This window comes from Balaenoptera acutorostrata, chromosome 9 (assembly GCF_949987535.1).
Source record: "Balaenoptera acutorostrata chromosome 9, mBalAcu1.1, whole genome shotgun sequence".
Lineage (NCBI taxonomy): Eukaryota > Metazoa > Chordata > Mammalia > Artiodactyla > Balaenopteridae > Balaenoptera > Balaenoptera acutorostrata.
In genome coordinates, this window is record NC_080072.1 from 53,848,175 (window position 1) to 53,865,544 (window position 17,370).

Below are 17,370 nucleotides of genomic sequence, written 5' to 3' on the forward strand. Positions count from 1 at the left end.
GGTAACGTTCTACTTTGTCAGAGAAAGAAAGTGGATCAGTGGTGTACAGCAGTGTAGCTCAGACTTTGTAAATATGTTTTTCATTTCCCAAATTAAATAAATAATAGATGTTTTACCTATCATTGTATGGTTGTGGCTAAAGTGAGACAATGAAATAAAGAGCTCAGTGCTGAGCCTGACACAAAGCAAACGCCTGATAATTATTTAAAATGAAAATCTGTTTCTCTTACTTCATTCCATTTCACAAAACACTGCATTTTCCCTCCTTCCCTTCATGTACACCTATCATGGCATCTCTATGTGACTTAGACATACTTATTTATCTGTATATTGGTCTCCTCACTAGATTGTGAGCAATCTTCAAAAGTAGGAATTGTGTCTTATTAATTTCTATGCTTAGCACCTGGTACTGGACCAGGAACATAGTGAGTACTTAATACTTATTTGCTGAATGAATGACTACCTTTAACCTTTTACACAACCACAAATGAAAGACGGAAATTATGAGTACACTGGGAGTTAGCAGACAGTCTGACTGGTTTTAGGTGTAGTAATTACCTTGGAGTGGTTGACCTACTGCTGTTGGCTGCTAACTCTTTTCCATCAATTTTGGTGGTAGGGATCCTCTGAGGCCTTGATGGAACCAGAAACTGAGTATTGCCTGCTTCAGTATATTTTCTGAATCCTTGTTCAGATAAAAGCACATTTTCTGTCATGTCAGTGGTAGGAAGAGGATTGTAGCTGTCGTAAGTTTCTGACAAAGGCTCCAGGGCAAGTGAGACCTGAAAGGGACAGGTAATGTATCAGAAGGTTTTTTTTTTTATAGCATTGATTAATTTTAAGACTCTCTAATAGAAATTAATGGCCCCATTCCTTATAGGATCTAGTTCAGATTCCTGCCTACCTCAGAAGCCTCATCTCTCACTGTGTTCCCCTCCTCCATCTCTCTCTCCTGGATATACCAATTACTTAGAGTTTTCTAAATGTACCTTATATTTCATTCCCTTATGCCTTCATGTGCAAATTTCCTCCAGCATTACTTCCTCTGTGAAAACTTCTTTGTGTCCAGGCAGACATGTTATGGTCACTCCGTTTTTCATGTTTCTACTTACTTTGTATCTATCCATTAATATAAACACCATTTATTGAACACTTCACAATAGGCCAGAAACTGTGCTATGTTCCTCACATAGAGAAGCTGAAGTGATGATATAACTGTCAGGAAAGTATATTATCCTAATCTGAAGATTAAAAAAAAAAGCAGAGACTTAAAGGAGGTATTTGTACTTCCAGTTTATTTGTCATCATGATCAGATTATGAATTCCTTGAAGGCATGAACTGTCTTATTCATTTTTCTGTCGACTAATCAGTGTAAGAATACACTTAGTGTACAAGTATGCATAATAATGACTAATGGTCTGAAAAATAAAAGAATGATATAGCACCTGTTGCATCCTTATTGCTAGCTATTTGAGAAAAATAAGGCCCTAGTTCTATGCTGGGGATGAGGCAGGGTGAAGAGGGAGGAACATTAAGATGAAAAGTAATTACTTGAAGTTTCCTTTATCGTCCAGCTCCTCTGAATTCAGGCACTCTACTAAAAAGCTTTCCAGGTCTCTGAAAAGCCTGATGGAGAAAAGCCTAATGTAGGAATAAAAAATAAAACAGAGCCTAAAGCAAAACTTTAGAGAAGAAATTGAAGAATGTACTCCAAAAGAAAAGAAGAGCAGTGTTGAAAGTTCAGTTACAATGACATAGACAGCAGAAGGAATTGTTCAAGTAGCCAAAGAGAGTCACATAATGATGAATGGCCTAAGACAAAAATGAAAGATTGCAGTTAAATATTTTAAGAAGTCCCTGGGAAGGTCAATGGAATAATTTATGTGGAGAAACTGCCAAGGCACAGACTCAATAAACACACTTGAGTCTTGATGAGGAGAATTTTGTTCATGAACCAGGTAGCATAAAGTCCTTTAAATCTATTCATCATTAAGATTTTCTACAAAGACAAATGACCGGAATGCAGTGGGATAAATACTTTGTGCAGTCACTGCTATAAGAGGATCACATAAAATCCTGGCTGCCCAAATATAAGTGTCAGAAAATCGTCCCTTGCCATTCATCACTTGCCAAAAGACTGCCACTTTATTCTAGAAACAAAGGAGACACTGAGAATAAAGGCTGCGTCCCTGGCCTTAACAATAACCTGCTGGCTGGCCAGAGTTTTGCTTTTTCCCTAAGCAAATTTGAACTAGTCCCAAAACAACTCAAAGGCCTTTACTACCAGTGAGAAAGAAAAGGAAAGTCCAGTTATCTGCCACACCCACCTTACAATCAAAATATAGGTGCTGGCCTAACTCCTTTGTTCAATTAACAAATATTTGTTGATACTAGTTCAGTGCCAGGCTCTGTGCTACCTGCCTGGGGCAAAGAGATGAATAAAACATGGAACCTGACCCAAAGGATCAGAGTATCTTGTAGGGGAATTTAAAAGGAAGTAATTTTAGTATAAAATGGTGAGTTCTGGGATTATCTACTACATTTATAACATCTGATATTGGAGAGAACATATTAGTATGTCTATTTTTCAGACTTACGCTAGTCAATATAGCATTTTAAAAGATTTCAAAATTATTTAACAGTGATTAAGAAAACAGATTTTATGTAAAAATTTGAATTTCTGGCTTCTCTTGAAAAATCAGAAGATCCAGCAATGCTGGGTTTCCATCCCATTGTGGCAAAAATTAGCTGGAGTAGACTAGTGGCTTTAGTCAGGGTATGTGCTCCAGTTTGCGAAGTCCCCAGCCACGTCCCAACATGAGGTAGAGGGACAACTTCTGTTTATCATCACATTTGATCTGCTACATTAAAAAAAAAATTATTTAATACAGTAAAATGGACATTTTTGTAAATATACACTTCTATGAATTTTAATCTATGTTTAGATCCATGTAACCACCACCATAATTAAGATATGGAACACTTCCATCACCCCCCAAAAACTCCCTTTGTAGTCATGCCCTCTTCTCACCTCTAACCTCTAGCAACAGTTGAATCTGATAAAATTCAATACTCATTTATGATCAAATCTCTCAGAAAACTTCGACTTTCTCAATGATAAAGGGCATCTATGAAAAACCTGCATCTAATACATATTTAATAGTGAAAAGACCAAATGCTTTCCTCTCAAGAACAAGAACAAGGCAAGGCTATCTGCCTGGTTTCATCCAAGGCAAATGGATGAAAATTGTGTAATATCCATACAATGGAACACAACTCTGCAAAAGGGAATTACTGATACACAAAGTAATACGGATGAATCTCTAAACCTGGCTTCTTTCCGTTGTTCTATTAATATTTCTTTTTTTTTCCTATTAACATTTCTTAACCTAGTTGAGGAGCCAATGGGTGTTCACTGTATGGTTATTTTTATATCTTATACATCTAAGATATTCTTTTGCATATCTATCTCTATTTAATAAAAACAAAAAAATTAAATGAAATAAAACACGTAGTGCCTAACATGTGGTAGGCATGCATATAATAAGTGTTGCTAATGGGAATTCCCTGGCGGTCGAGTGGTTAGGACTCCGTGCTCTCACTGCCAAGGGCCTGGGGTTCAATCCCTGGTTGGGGAACTAAGATCCCACAAGCAATGTGGTGTGGCCAAAAAAATAAAAAATAAATGTTGCTAAAAAAGTTATCAGCATGAACTCCTTCAATGTTATCCATCTCAAAATGTTTCTCCTCTTTCCCTCCTTGTTGTAATTCCTCCATTCCAAAGGTAACCCCTATCAGTTGTGTTCTTAATAGAAATTCATTCCCATCTAATTCTCTTCATAACCTTACTTGCTCAATTATCCTCTTCTATTTTCAATATCTTTCTTCACTTGCTTTTCTCTTGGTCTACAAAACAAATCAGGTCTCTAATACTCTAAAAAAGGCTCAGCAAACTCATTCTGTAAAAGGGCAGAGGGTAAATATTTTAGGCTTTATTGCACATTCTTCTTTTTTAAAGTGACCCTTTAAACATATAAAAACCATTTTTAGTTAGAAGGCCAGATTTAGTCCACTGGGCAAAGTTTGCCAACTCCTCTTCTAAAGTAGCAACAAACTTCTTAATTCTGCTACCCACTATCAATACTTTCCCCTCCAATTCAAGTAAATTTGGCATGTCCCTGTCATGTGCCTAAGTACCATGTTAAGTGCTTTCATATTTTTTTCATATCATTTAATCCCTACAACAATGCTCTAAGGTAAAAGTTATTATCTTCATTTTATAAAATAGGATACTGAAGCTCAGAGAGTACAAATGAACACCAGAAATGTTTTCATAACCAGTTTTTCCATGTCCAAGTCTTGTGCTATTTCCATTAGGTCACACTACCTCTCCCTCTCTTCGCTGCCATTTATCTGGGAAACAGAAAGAAATCTCTGTTATTTCTACTTCTTCACTGTAATTACTACTTATTTACTTATTCCATAATCTTTCAAAATCTGACCTCTGTCTCCAAGGCTCTATTAAAACAATTCTCTAAAGAACACAATGACATTTAAATAAAAAACATACAAGTACTATTGTATCAACTGACATTTAAATAAGGGGGGAAAAAAGATGCACCACCTTAGAAAACAGTCCAGTAGTTCCTCAAAGTTAAACATAGTTACCATATGACCACAATTCTACGCCTAAGTATACACCCAAGAGAACTGAAAGCATCTGTTCACAAAAAACTTGTATGCAAATGTTCATAGCAGCATTATTCATAAAAGTCAGAAAGTGGAAACAATCCAAATGTCCATCAACTGAAGAATGGATAAACAACATGTGCTATAATATACCCATACATGGAATATTATTTAGCTATAATAAGGAATAAAGTACTGATTCATGCTACAACATGGATGAACCTTGAAAACATTATGCCAAGTGAAAGAAGCCAGATACAAAAGGTCACATATTATATTACATCATTTATTTGAAATGTCCAGAATAGACAATATATAGAGACAGAAGGTAGATTAGTGGTTGCCAGGGGTTGGGGAAAGGTAAAAAGGGGAATGACTACTAATGGGTATAGTGTTTCTTCTTGGGGTGATAAAATGCTCTGGAATTAGCGTGATGGTTGTACAATATTGTGAATACACTAAAAACTACTGAACTGTATACTTTAAAAGGGTAAATTTTATGGCATATGAATTATATCTCATTTTTTAATATAGGGAAAAAAACCTACCTAGAATTCTACACTCCAACTGTTCTTATTTTCCCTTGTTTTTTCTTCCCCAGTCATTAATCATATGCATATATGTGGGTATAATTTTAATTCTCTTTTGTCATCAATCCAAAATAATTTTCCATGTTGCTACACAATCATAACTGTATAATTTTATCTTTTATGGAAACAAAATATTCCACTAATAGACAATTTAAATATCATTGAATAAACTGTTTTCATTTTTTCAATACTAAAAGTGCATTTCCATAACCAGTCCGAAGCATATAACTTTCCTCTCTTTTTATGGTATTTCCTTAATATAAGACCCCAGGGGTAGAATTATTGAGGTAAATGATATATGATAATTATTATGGCTCTTGAAACATAATGCCAAACTGTTTTTGCAGGTCTGATGCAAATCTGTACCATTATCAGAAAAGGAGGAGTAAACCAGTCCCATTTTACCATGAATTACCACCATAAGGTGTCACTATCTTTCAATATATTATAAATAAAAATATGATAAATAGAATATAGAAAATGTTCAGTTCTTTTACTTAGTTAAATCTATTTCTGAACTTTATTCTCTTCCTTTGACAATTATGTGCTTGTGGTTTTATAATAGGTTCTTACACCTGGTAATGTTATATGTTCTTTCCTCATCTTTTTTGAACTGTTTTCTTAAATACCTGCTTAAATTTCTATACATATTTTAGAATACATTTGACAAGGTATAAATTTCTCAAGGATTTGAATATTCAAAATTCTCTAGGAAGAACTCCCAGAGTCTCCCTCAGAAAGAGACCCTTCTATGTTCTTTCCCACCATCCTGTACATATCTATAGTATATGTGTATCAATATCACACTGCGTTCTACTTGTTACTCTCTTCTATTTCCTCCTACCTGACTTTGGAAAACTAACTGAAAGGCCCATCTCTTATCTTTGTATCTTAAGTTAGTGGCATATAACAGCATATCAAAAAAATGTAGGCCAGGGCTTCCCTGGTGGCGCAGTGGCTGAGAATCTGCCTGCCAATGCAGGGGACACGGGTTCGAGCCCTGGTCTGGGAAGATCCCACATGCCACGGAGCAACTGGGCCCGTGAGCCACAACTACTGAGCCTGCGCGTCTGGAGCCTGTGCCCCGCAACGGGAGGGGCCGCAATAGTGAAAAGGCCCGCGCACCGCGATGAAGAGCGGCCCCCGCACCGCGATGAAGAGTGGCCCCCACTTGCCGCAACTAGAGAAAGCCCTCACACGAAAACTAAGAGACCCAACACAGTCATAAATAAATAAATAAAATAAATAAATAAAGTATTAAAAAAAAAAATGTAGGCTGAATCAATGAATGAACAATCAACAACTGGTTATGGAGATGCAATTCTAATACTGAAAAAAATGAAAACAGTTTATTCAACAATATTAAAATCGTAGTCTATTGACTCATTTAAGATACCACTTAAATGAGTCAAACAAGCCATTACTGCTTGGCACTATGTTAGGAGCTGTGGGAAAAACAAAGTAAGTAGAAAACACTGTCCTGTCTCCCAGGGAATATAGAAACTAAAAGGAAGGGAAATTAAAGGGAAACTATAAATAAAAAATTTTGGAGACTATGTAGGATTACAACTGAACAATGATTACGTAATTCATGTTATTCTGAATTTAATAAAGAGTACAGTGAAAAATGAGTGCAGTAGGAGCTGCGAAGGTCTCTTGGAACTTGAGATGGGCAGCAAAGCACTAAGAGGATATGGATAAGTGGGAAATAAGTACATGACAGTCTGGGTAAAAACATGAACAAAAGCATGAAGTGGGAATTTGCATGGTATGTGGGAGTCACGTACCTACCCATTCTACAAACAGACTCAACTATTTGTGCCCCCAAGGTTTTATTCTATGTAGCAGAGAATTATAATATTTTTACCTGGAGTTCTCCAAGTTTCTTAGATGTTGGTGAAACAATGGTAAAAAATCCATTGATGTGATGGGTTGGAGAAAGCTGGGCTAGTCCACTGATCTGAACTCTACCAACCGGAAGATGTTCAAGTTTGGTGATTACTTCCAGCACCAGCACAGCCATATCTAATCAGAAACAATTACAACATAGGCAGACAGTTTTCATTTACTTTTTTTTTTGGAAGTGGGAAGAGGAATATACATTACAAAATTTTTTTACTTAAAAAAAATCATTTTATTTTCAAATAAACTATGCACTTACCATATCATTCAGGGGGTGGGGAAGAGTGAACCCAAGATCAATAGAACAACAAAGTTTTAGAGAAGAGCAATGACAAATACCTCAAATGGAGAAAAAAATTACATAAAAATATTTAGAATATCAAGTATTTGATAAGGAAAATACCTTTAAGAGAGTATATATATATTTTTTACATATTTGGCAAGGACTCAGACTTTAGTTTTGAAATAAAAAAGCAACAATAAAAAAGTTCTCAGTTTTTAAATTCTCACCATTTCCAGTTTTGAACTGGACAAAGGGCTTCTCTTGTATAGATGCATGGGTTGGCCCCTGCCTCTCAGGAGTATTTTACTGCTTATTTCTCAATAATATCTGGAACACTGAAAGGTCGAGAGCACTTAGAACTAAAAGGAATGGAAATAAACTCCTTAACTGTATTCATCAATTGGTTGCTTAGACTTAACACCTTCATGGTCCTAATTTACAGCAGGAGAAATAAAATGCATGCATATGCAATCTGAGATTATTTCAGGACAGTGTAACTTCTGAATATTTTCTTACCAAAGTTGAGAAAGTGGTTCACTTTCACCCTTTGTTCAATGCTGTAGTGAAAGGAGTACTGGATTTACAATTAGAAGATTTGTGATTGTGTTGTGGCTCCAACATTCACAAGCTACTTCTGTGTGAGCCACAGCTGTCTATAAAATAGGCATCATAATAACTATATCATGGCTGTGTGAGGAATGGGAGTATTGCAAGTAAAACACATAGCACAGTATCCTCTTACATGGCAGTTGCTTAATGGTTGTTATATGACTTTAGGCAACTTACTTAACATATCACCGTCCCCGTCTTACCTAATCGTGCAAGTTCTCTGAAAATTCTATGAGCGAATAGGTGTAAAAGTGCTTTGTAGACTATAAAATAACGTGCATATATAGAATAAGGGACATGTACCAACATTTGTTGGTTATTTACTAACAGCCAGGCTCACCCGTGTCTCATTTATTTTCTTAATGAAATATCTATGTGTATCTTTTAAAAGTTCTTATCACTTTCTACCTACTATTGTAACTAAACTTCTTTGTGCACTTAGTTAGAATTAGATACCATTCTGATTAAATTTTTTGATTCATTTTTGTAATCTCCACAGTGTCTAGCACAACGTCTAGCACATGTTAAGTGTTCAATACATATTTTTTGAATAACTGAATTTTTTTTCTTTATATTTTGATGTCTTCAAAATTTTCTTCTTGAAAGAATGAAAACTTAAGGACAAGTTAATCTTTAATTCACCTCTGGCTCTCTGGTATTCTTAGCCCAACAATATTTACATGATAAATGCTTAATTTTTACTGACTTGAACTGAATTGGTTTGATAAGTCCACCATCCAAAATGTGTTTATATGAAAACTTGACCTGAATAGAGAAATAACACAGTACATTTAGAATGCTTTCCTTTAACAGAAATGAAGAAATTTTGGCTCCTGGTTCCAGTAGAGGGATCCTCCCTTCTCTGAAAACCTGTACTATTAACTCACTAAACCACTCAGTTGGTATTTAGGATGTATTATCTTGTATTATTGGTAAATTTTATATCTATATCATCTTTCCTTGAGCATAATGTAAGTCCCAGAGTAGAGACTACAGTTATTGCTTAAAGAAGCATGGTGTGGTGACAAGTGCATAAGTTTTTGTTTTTTTTTTTAAATCTAGTCTGCTCTTTTTTTTTAAAGGAATTCCTTTATTTTTATTATTTATTTATTTATTTATTTATTTTTGACTGTGTTGGGTCTTCATTTCTGCACGAGGGCTTTCTCTAGTTGCGGCAAGCGGGGGTCATTCTGCATCGCGGTGCGCGGGCCTCTCACTATCGCGGCCTCTCTTGTTGTGGAGCACAGGCTCCAGACGCACAGGCTCAGTAGCTGTGGCTCACGGGCCTAATTGCTCCGCGGCATGTGGGATCTTCTCAGACCAGGGCTCGAGCCCGTGTCCCCTGCATTGGCAGGCAGACTCTCAACCGCTGCGCCACCAGGGAAGCCCAAGTGCATGAGTTTTGGTGTCAGAGAGAAGTGGGTTCAAATCCTAGTTTTGCCATTTGTCAACTATGTAACCTTATAGAGCATTCATTTTATCGCTCTGAACCTCAGTTTCATTGTCTATAAAACAGAGAAAATATCTATCTTGCAGGGTTATTAAGGATTAGAAATAATATGTATCAACTGGTAGCACATAGTATACTCTCAATAATGGTGGCTATTATAAAACCTCTTTGACTCCTCTATAATTAACAATGCCATAGATACTAAGTACACAATAATACCTATTGTTAACAACATAATCACATGCTTCTTATTAGGCCTACAGGTGAAATGATAAGACAAAAACATACCTGTTAGATAAGAGGTAAACTGCTTTGGACCACAGCGAATAGCATAACGTGTAGTTGTTCTCACAGCTTTTGGTTCGGTCTGCAATGCATCCCTGGGACAAAAGAGTGTTCCTTCTGATGTTTCTCCCCACCATCTCACTCGAACAAGTACACAAGCAGGAGGCTTTGTAATCTTCCATATGACTTTATTAACAGTAAGTTTCAGAAAGCAGCGTAGCTGGCCTTCAACCAGGGGTGGTAGGCTTGTAGATGGAGAAATGTCACTTAAACCTGTGGAGGAATCCAAGAATACTAAGTCGAAATTTAGTCTAAATACAGAAAACACATAATCTGCTTTTAGAATGAAAACACACAAACATTTTAGTCTCTACAGAGAGAAGGCTTATTCTATTTATTCTAATACATGAGAAGTAACTAGCAAACCAGACCACAGAATAACCTATCTGGTCACTTAAGCCACCCTGACAACTAGTTAGTATTCAGGATTTGATTCAGGTAATTGTAAGTAAAGAACATACCAACTTAAGACACGCTAACACAAACTCCTCCTTAACTGAAAGATATTAAATGAAAAATACAAATACAATGATACAGTATACAGGTTTAAAAAAATCTATGAAGTAGTTGAAATTTTTCTTCCAAGTACTGTTATTCTGATTATTGCAATGTCTACAGTTTTTTGTTTTTGTTTTTAAATTAATTAATTTATTTTTGGCTGTGTTGGGTCTTCGTTTCTGTGCGAGGGCTTTCTCTAGTTGCGGCAAGCGGGGGCCACTCTTCATCGCGGTGTGCGGGCCTCTCACTATGGTGGCCTCTCTTATTGCGGAGCACAGGCTCCAGACGCGCAGGCTCAGTAATTGTGGCTCACGGGCCTAGTTACTCTGCGGCATGTGGGATCTTCCCAGACCAGGGCTCGAACCCGTGTCCCCTGCATTAGCAGGCAGATTCTCAACCACTGCGCCACCAGGGAAGCCCCACAGTTTTGAAGATATGTTATCTTTACCTAATTCTCTTACTTTAAAACCATCACTAAACATAAAACAGCAACAACTCCTGTCAATCAGTTCTCAAATGAAGTCTACACCTTACAGCTCAGCACTTCAAGAAAGACCACCTTAAACTGTGTCTTTTCTTCCTGCCGATATCACACAATGAGGACAGAAACTATCATCTTCAGATTATGCCATTATCTTTTAGCACAGTGCTGGGTTCATAATATTTATGGCTTTTAGACAGATAATAAAATGTAAATGAGGCAATTAATCATGGCTTTCTATAAAGCTTTCCTTTAATGACCCTGATTGTCTTCTATTCACGGTATCTTCTAACCATGACTTAGAGGAGATTTAAGAAGTCATTCCAATATTACACACACCTTTCTACTCCTCTCACTTTTCCCTGGGGAGTGGTCATGCCTCACAAGAAAAAAATATACTGGAGTCTATCAGATCAGGAATTTCTATAACTAATTCTTTGGATTTCTAAAGTGAATAGCCTCTCTGCTTTCTTTAGTGAAGAAAAGACCCACCATAATCTTTATGGATAACTAGTTTCAATACAAAAATTTCACACAGGTGTGTACATGAGTATTACTGTATATGCATGTGGTATAATGAGAAGGACATTCTTACGTTATTTCTATTTTGATTTTCCTCCTATCAACCAAATATGCTTGACTGGTTTGACATAGGCAGCACCAGCACTGAACACTTCCACACTTCTGTTTCATATCCTCCCATCATTCCTGGAAGGAAAGGCATTGCCTCAAAACTGCCTTAGTTATCTTTAAACAGTTTGGATAAGGTTTATTCCCAGAGTGCACCCTTAGTCCTCAATCCAATGGCCTAATGCACTATCATTATTCCTAATACCTCTTTGCCTATACTATAAAATGCAGTCACCCAGTTTTTGTTTTGTTTTGAGGCAGCCCTGTAGAGATTCCATTTCATTTCATGATCTGCCCTGGGTTCCCAGGGTGACTGTTCTTGCTGCAGCTCACATTTCCCTGGTCTCTTCATAAGCTTGCTTCTTTTTGAGCAGACTAACCTGATGAGATCCTCTTGCTACACACTCTTCCATCATCTCAAATCCTTCAGAGATCTTCATGCCCTAACCCCCGCCACCCCACTCCAACCCTACCACACCGTCACTCCGCAGTCTTTCTTCCTCTCTCCTCCATAACTATCTTTTCCCTACTCCCACCTGTAGCCCTTCATTATTCATGACTGTCTCACGCTTCAGTCATTCAATTAACATTTACTAAGTCCTGCTTCGTGTTAGCTCTTGGGGATTCAGTAATGTGTAAAACGTGATCCCTGCCTATTAGGATTATTGACATACTCTCCAACTTATTTTTCTTCCAGTTCTATGTGGACCTGCAAAGCTATACCTCCCCCCTCCCATCCCCACACATTTAACTTTTATCAAAAACACCCCTAAGTCATGGGGATTTAAAGTACAGCACAGTGACTATAGTTAATGATAGTGTACTGTATACTTGAAAGTTGCTGTAAAGTAGATCTTAAAAGTTCTCTTCACAAGAAAAAAAAAATGTTTGTAACTATGTATGGTGATGGATGCTAATTAGACATGTGGTAATCATTTCGAAATATATACAAACATTATGTTGTACACCTGAAACTAACATAATGTTATATGTCAATTATACCTCAATTTTTAAAAAGTAAAACCAAAACATTCCTACAGTTTTTTTGTTCCCTTCCTCTGGAAGGGTCCCCTTTTAGCCCTCACTTCGTCCCATTTATTCACTCACTTTGCCCCCTACTCCAGCCCCTATATCCTTTCCATTCGCGGGAGGGCCAATTGCCCTCTCTTTTAACCTTCCGATTCCCTGGTTATTCTCCCTCCTCAATCCCTTTTTTTTTTTTTTTTTCTTTTAACAGGCGGCTGTGGGAGGTCTCCCTAAAATGCTTCGCGCCCTGCTCCCCCAACTCCGCCCAACTCCGCTTTCTTCAACCTTGGGTCGCTCATATTACCTCTCTTCTGGCGGCTACCGCCGCCCACAGGCCCCTGGGCTTTCCGTTGTTTCATGACGAGCCCCAGCTCTTCACCAACTCAACTCCGGGCCCAGCACCTAAGCCGTAGCCTCCAGCCATCCCTGCCCACGGCGCTGGCGTTCCCCGGCAACCGGCGCCGCTGGGCAGCTTGGGAGGCAGGAAGAAAGCGATTCTTCCTTTAACAGCCTCTAGGAAGCCATGGGAAAGGGAGGCGCCAAGACTCCTTCCCACCAATAGACTACAACACCCAGGATGCTTTGCTACACTACCTCTGCGGGGTTGGACGCGGTCGCCTCCAGCTGCGCAAGCGCAAAGGGATAAGCCCTTTGAGGACTCCATTGCCCAGGGTGCATTGCCTTCAGTAACGCTTCTCTTTCCGGCGAGGGTCGTCGAGTTCTCCGCTTGGGGTCTGAGGGATCACAGAGACTCCGTTACCCAGCTCTCTCTGTGGAGGCTGGTGCGCACTTCCGGTGGAAGCACTGGGGCGAGGGGGTGGAGTTTACGGAGCCGGTGGGCGGTGCTGCTGGTAGCTGGGTGCTATCCAAAGGCGACGGGGCGTCGTTAGGGGAGCGAGCCGTGTGACCGGTTGGGCCGCACTTAGCGTGGGACGAAGCTTCGGCTACTGTTCGACTGCCTGCGGCCTCCCTTTCATGTCGGCCCTCGAGAAGAGCATGCACCTCGGCCGCCTGCCCCCTCGCCCTCCTCTACCCGGCAGCGGGAGCAGTCAGAGCGGAGCCAAGATGCGAATGGGGTAAGTAACCCGTACTCCTTCTCCCTAGAGGCCAGGGCCCGGCCATTGGAGAATGGTGTCTCTGGGCGTTTAGAGCGGCACGTCAAGGGAGGCTAAGGATAGGAGAGAATGTTGGCGGCGGCCTGGGGACGTTTAGATGAAGTAGAAGGCAGATCTGGGGACTAGGGGAGGCGCCAAGTCAATGGAAATTGGAGGATAAATAGTATTGGAGGGAGAAGGGAATGAGGCAAAGATTGAGGAAGCTGAGAGGATAGTTTAAGACATGTAGGAGGTACCTCCAGAAGAAGGGGTGGAGGAGGTTTGAGAAAAGGGAGAAGAGCGGTGACAAAGGTGGAGGGGAAATCTGCCAGGGATGGTTGAGGGAAATGGGAAACGACGGAGAGAAAAGTTGAGGGGAATTAGGAGAAGAATTCGGAAAAGATTTGGGAGAGTAAATCTTTATCTAGTTTCTCTGAGAACTAGATAATAGAAAAAAGCTGGGGGAAACAGAGAACACCTGAGGCAGGGTTGGAGCGGAAAAGACAACCAGGGAACAGAAGGTTCTAGAGAGAGTTCCTAGGGGTGTAAGAGGCAGATTCTGGGAGTGAGGAAGTGACTTAGAGATTAAGTCTCTTAAGGGGTACTGAGAAAGTGGGGGGAACAGGCCTAAGGAAAGATGGAGAACACAGCCAAGAAGACTGTTAGGGGTGATAAGAATGTACTGAGAAGGGAGGGTAGGGAATAAGGGGAGGAGTGAGGAGGGAGAGGGCTGAGGGGCTTAGAGAGTAACCATGGGCTCCAGAGATTGAGAAATGACTAGGAATAGGGTCTAGTGAATGGCGTGCTGCAGAGGTAAGGTCTGGGAAGCTTGAAGAGGAAGATTTGGGAAATTGATTTTTGCTGGGCAAATAGGTCTGGTGGAAGCTATGTACTGATCTGATAAGATTCAATTAATGAAGCACTGAGAGGAGCCACTTAAAATGTTTTGGGGGAAACCGTCGTTTACTGGAATTGGGAGGAGCTGTGTTGGCTTTTGGAATTTAGGTTGCTGAATGGCTTGGGCCAGGTTGGGGGATACTAAGGTGTAGGAGAGAGAGTGTAATGAGTTGAACCTGGGAGAAGTAGAAGGCAGAGGTAATTGAACAGGCAGTTGGTTTTGAGGGGTATTTGTAGTATCAGATAGGATTCTGGAGACTAGTGACTGAAAAGAGAAAAGGGGTAGGAAAAATACTTAGGTATGTGGTAGTCAAGAGTGTGTGTTTGGGATTCTAGAGATGGGTTGGTAGACATTCTTGGGATAAGGACTAGAGAAGAAATACCTTAGGTTCTGAAGATTAATATGTACAAAAACTGACCGAAAAGGAGATTTAGATAGGAGATACAATACTGTGAAAGCAGGTCCTAGGAATGAAGAGAAAGGAGAATCCTATAAATTAAAACAGTGGAGTAGAGGGGTGGTGAGAATGGTTGGAAAAACTGGGGAAGGAAACTAAGAATTGAAGTGGAGACCTGACTATGAGACACAGTAGAAAACTGAGAAAACCTTGACAAGTGAAGATAGGTCGGTGGATGCACAGTACAAAGAGGTGGTAGAAGCCTACATGTAAGGTAAAATGAATATCGTTTTGGCTTTGGAAGACAAAGGTAGGACTGTGACATGATTAAGGAGGATCTGGAAGCTGATCCATAGGAGATTATTTGGGAAAATTAACCTGGACTATAAAATTAATGTAACGTTTGTTGTTGATATGTATCTTAGTTGCTACCTTTCCTAAACTAAACTTTGATCTTTCAGTATTCCATCACTGTTCTCTAAAATATATATAAAAATACTAGCTTTTTAATAACCATATATCCTTCAGACAAGTTAGAGCTTAGCTTCTCACTTTATCAAAAGTTCTCTGAAGATGAAGAACTGAAGAAAAATACTAAGAAAAAATAAAATCTACTGATTAGATTATTAGTAACTTAACCTCTTTAAATAGATGCTTTGGTCCTCTTAATTTAGGTTAACTGCTTATCCTGGAAAATAAAGTTCTTTAGAAAAATGCTTCTTTATAGTACTGTGAAGAGAAGAGCATATATTGGTGAATTTTATGTGGTCCTCAAGTAGCTTATTTTCCTGTATTTTTATTTTCTACCTCCTTATTGGAACATAGGCATGCCTCATGTAAGCCTAATGTTAATGATAATATAGACTGTCTCCTCCCCTAGAATCGTAAAGCTGGAAGAGAGTCTCTGAGACCTATTGTGTTTTTTGGATTCATAGTTGTTATCGTTGGCAATACTTAATTTGAGCTGTATATCTTATTCCTTTGCAAATACTCTAGGATTCAGTCTTCCTTTTTCCTCAGTCAGTCCTGGTTTATGAAGTCTCACTCCTACCAATTTCACATCATCCTTCTTTATTTCTAACTTCTTCTCACTTGCTTTTTTTTTTAAACTCTTTCCATCTTTTCCACTCCTCAGTCCATCTCTTACTCTCAGGTTGGACCTGTTCCTTTGACAGTTTCTTATATGACTTACTCTTTCAACTATTTTTCATAATCTCTTGCCTTCAGTTTCAGTAAACCTTATTTAGATGTGTTTGCATATTCAGGGTGGTTTTGAGTTTTTGGTTTTTCCTGAGTTTACATAGTTTTGTTTTTCCAAATGGATTTAGTAATTCCAGAGTATGGCTGGATAAAGCAATAATAACAATTACTTTTTTATTTTCTTTTTTTTCTTTTTTTTTTGAGTTAGTACTATGTGCCAGGCATTGTGATAGTAGTTTTTTTTTTTAATAAATTTATTTATTTATTTATTTATTTATTGGCTGTGTTGGGTCTTCATTGATGCGCGGGGGCTACTCTTGGTTGTGGTACACGGGCTTCTCGTTGCAGTGGCTTCTCTTGTTGCAGAGCACAGGCTCTAGATGCGCGGGCTTCAGTAGTTGTGGCACGTGGGCTCAGTAGTTGTGGCTTGCGAGCTTTAGAGCTCAGGCTCAGTAGTTGTGGCACACGGGCTTAGTTGCTCCTCGGCATGTGGGATCTTCCCAGACCAGGGCTTGAACCCGTGTCCCCTGCATTGGCAGGCGGATTCTTAACCCCTGCGCCATCAGGGAAGCCCGATAGTAGCTTTATGTATGTTATTTCTCGGGTAAGGCCTGAAATCCTGGTTTTATTGTTCCTTGATAGATGCCAGTAGATGATACCCAAAACAGTGGTTTTGAACTTTTTAATTAAAGCTTTTGGAACTACTCTGATTTTAGAGCCCTACTTGCAACTGATATTAGTCTGTTAGGGCTGCCATAACAAAAATACCATATTTTTTTTTGCAAGAGTTCTAGAGGCTGAGAAATCCAAGATCAAGGCACCAGCAGATTCTGTGTCTGGTGAGGACCACTTCTTGGTTCATAGATGGCAGTCTTCTCACTGTGTCCTTACATGTGGGAAGGAAGAAGAGAGCTCTGTGAGATCTCTTTTATAAGGGTACTAATCACATTTATGAAGGCTACACCCTCATGACCTTATCACCTCCCAAAGGCTCCACCTTCAAATACTGTAGAGGTTATTGGAGATTAGGATTTAAAGTGAATTTTGGGGGGCACAGACTTTCAGTCTATAACACCTGGTGTGCTTGAGGGTGTTTTTATTTTATTTTATTTTATTTTTTATTATTTTTTAAAATTTTTTAATTTAATTTTATTTATTTTTTTATACAACAGGTTCTTATTAGTCATCAATTTTATATACATCAGTGTATACATGTCAATCCCAATCGCCCAATTCATCACACCACGATCCCCACCCCTCCGCGGCTTTCCCACCTT

General features: G+C 39.0%; 2 protein-coding genes across 5 annotated transcripts in view; one reads left to right on the forward strand and one right to left on the reverse strand.

Annotated features, from left to right (window-relative positions):
• Positions 1-13,039, reverse strand: part of C2CD3 (C2 domain containing 3 centriole elongation regulator) — a 135,118-nt gene extending 122,079 nt beyond the window's left edge. For 2 of the 3 annotated variants that reach the window (XM_057552818.1, XM_007173720.2), the window contains exons 1-4: positions 12,809-13,038; positions 9,813-10,082; positions 7,148-7,305; positions 559-782 (exon numbers count right to left, since the gene is read on the reverse strand). In XM_057552818.1, coding sequence (XP_057408801.1) covers positions 559-782; positions 7,148-7,305; positions 9,813-10,082; positions 12,809-12,863 — 707 coding nt within the window. In that variant the 5' untranslated portion in view covers positions 12,864-13,038. Of the gene's footprint in view, positions 1-558; positions 783-7,147; positions 7,306-9,812; positions 10,083-12,808 lie in introns of all 3 variants that reach the window. The other variant, XM_057552819.1, reaches the window with a different exon arrangement.
• Positions 13,040-13,275: 236 nt separating this feature from the next.
• Positions 13,276-17,370, forward strand: part of PPME1 (protein phosphatase methylesterase 1) — a 72,482-nt gene continuing 68,387 nt past the window's right edge. Inside the window, exon 1 of one of the 2 annotated variants that reach the window (XM_057553922.1) lies at positions 13,276-13,580. In XM_057553922.1, coding sequence (XP_057409905.1) covers positions 13,480-13,580 — 101 coding nt within the window. In that variant the 5' untranslated portion in view covers positions 13,276-13,479. The remainder of the gene's footprint in view (positions 13,581-17,370) is intronic. The other variant, XM_057553924.1, reaches the window with a different exon arrangement.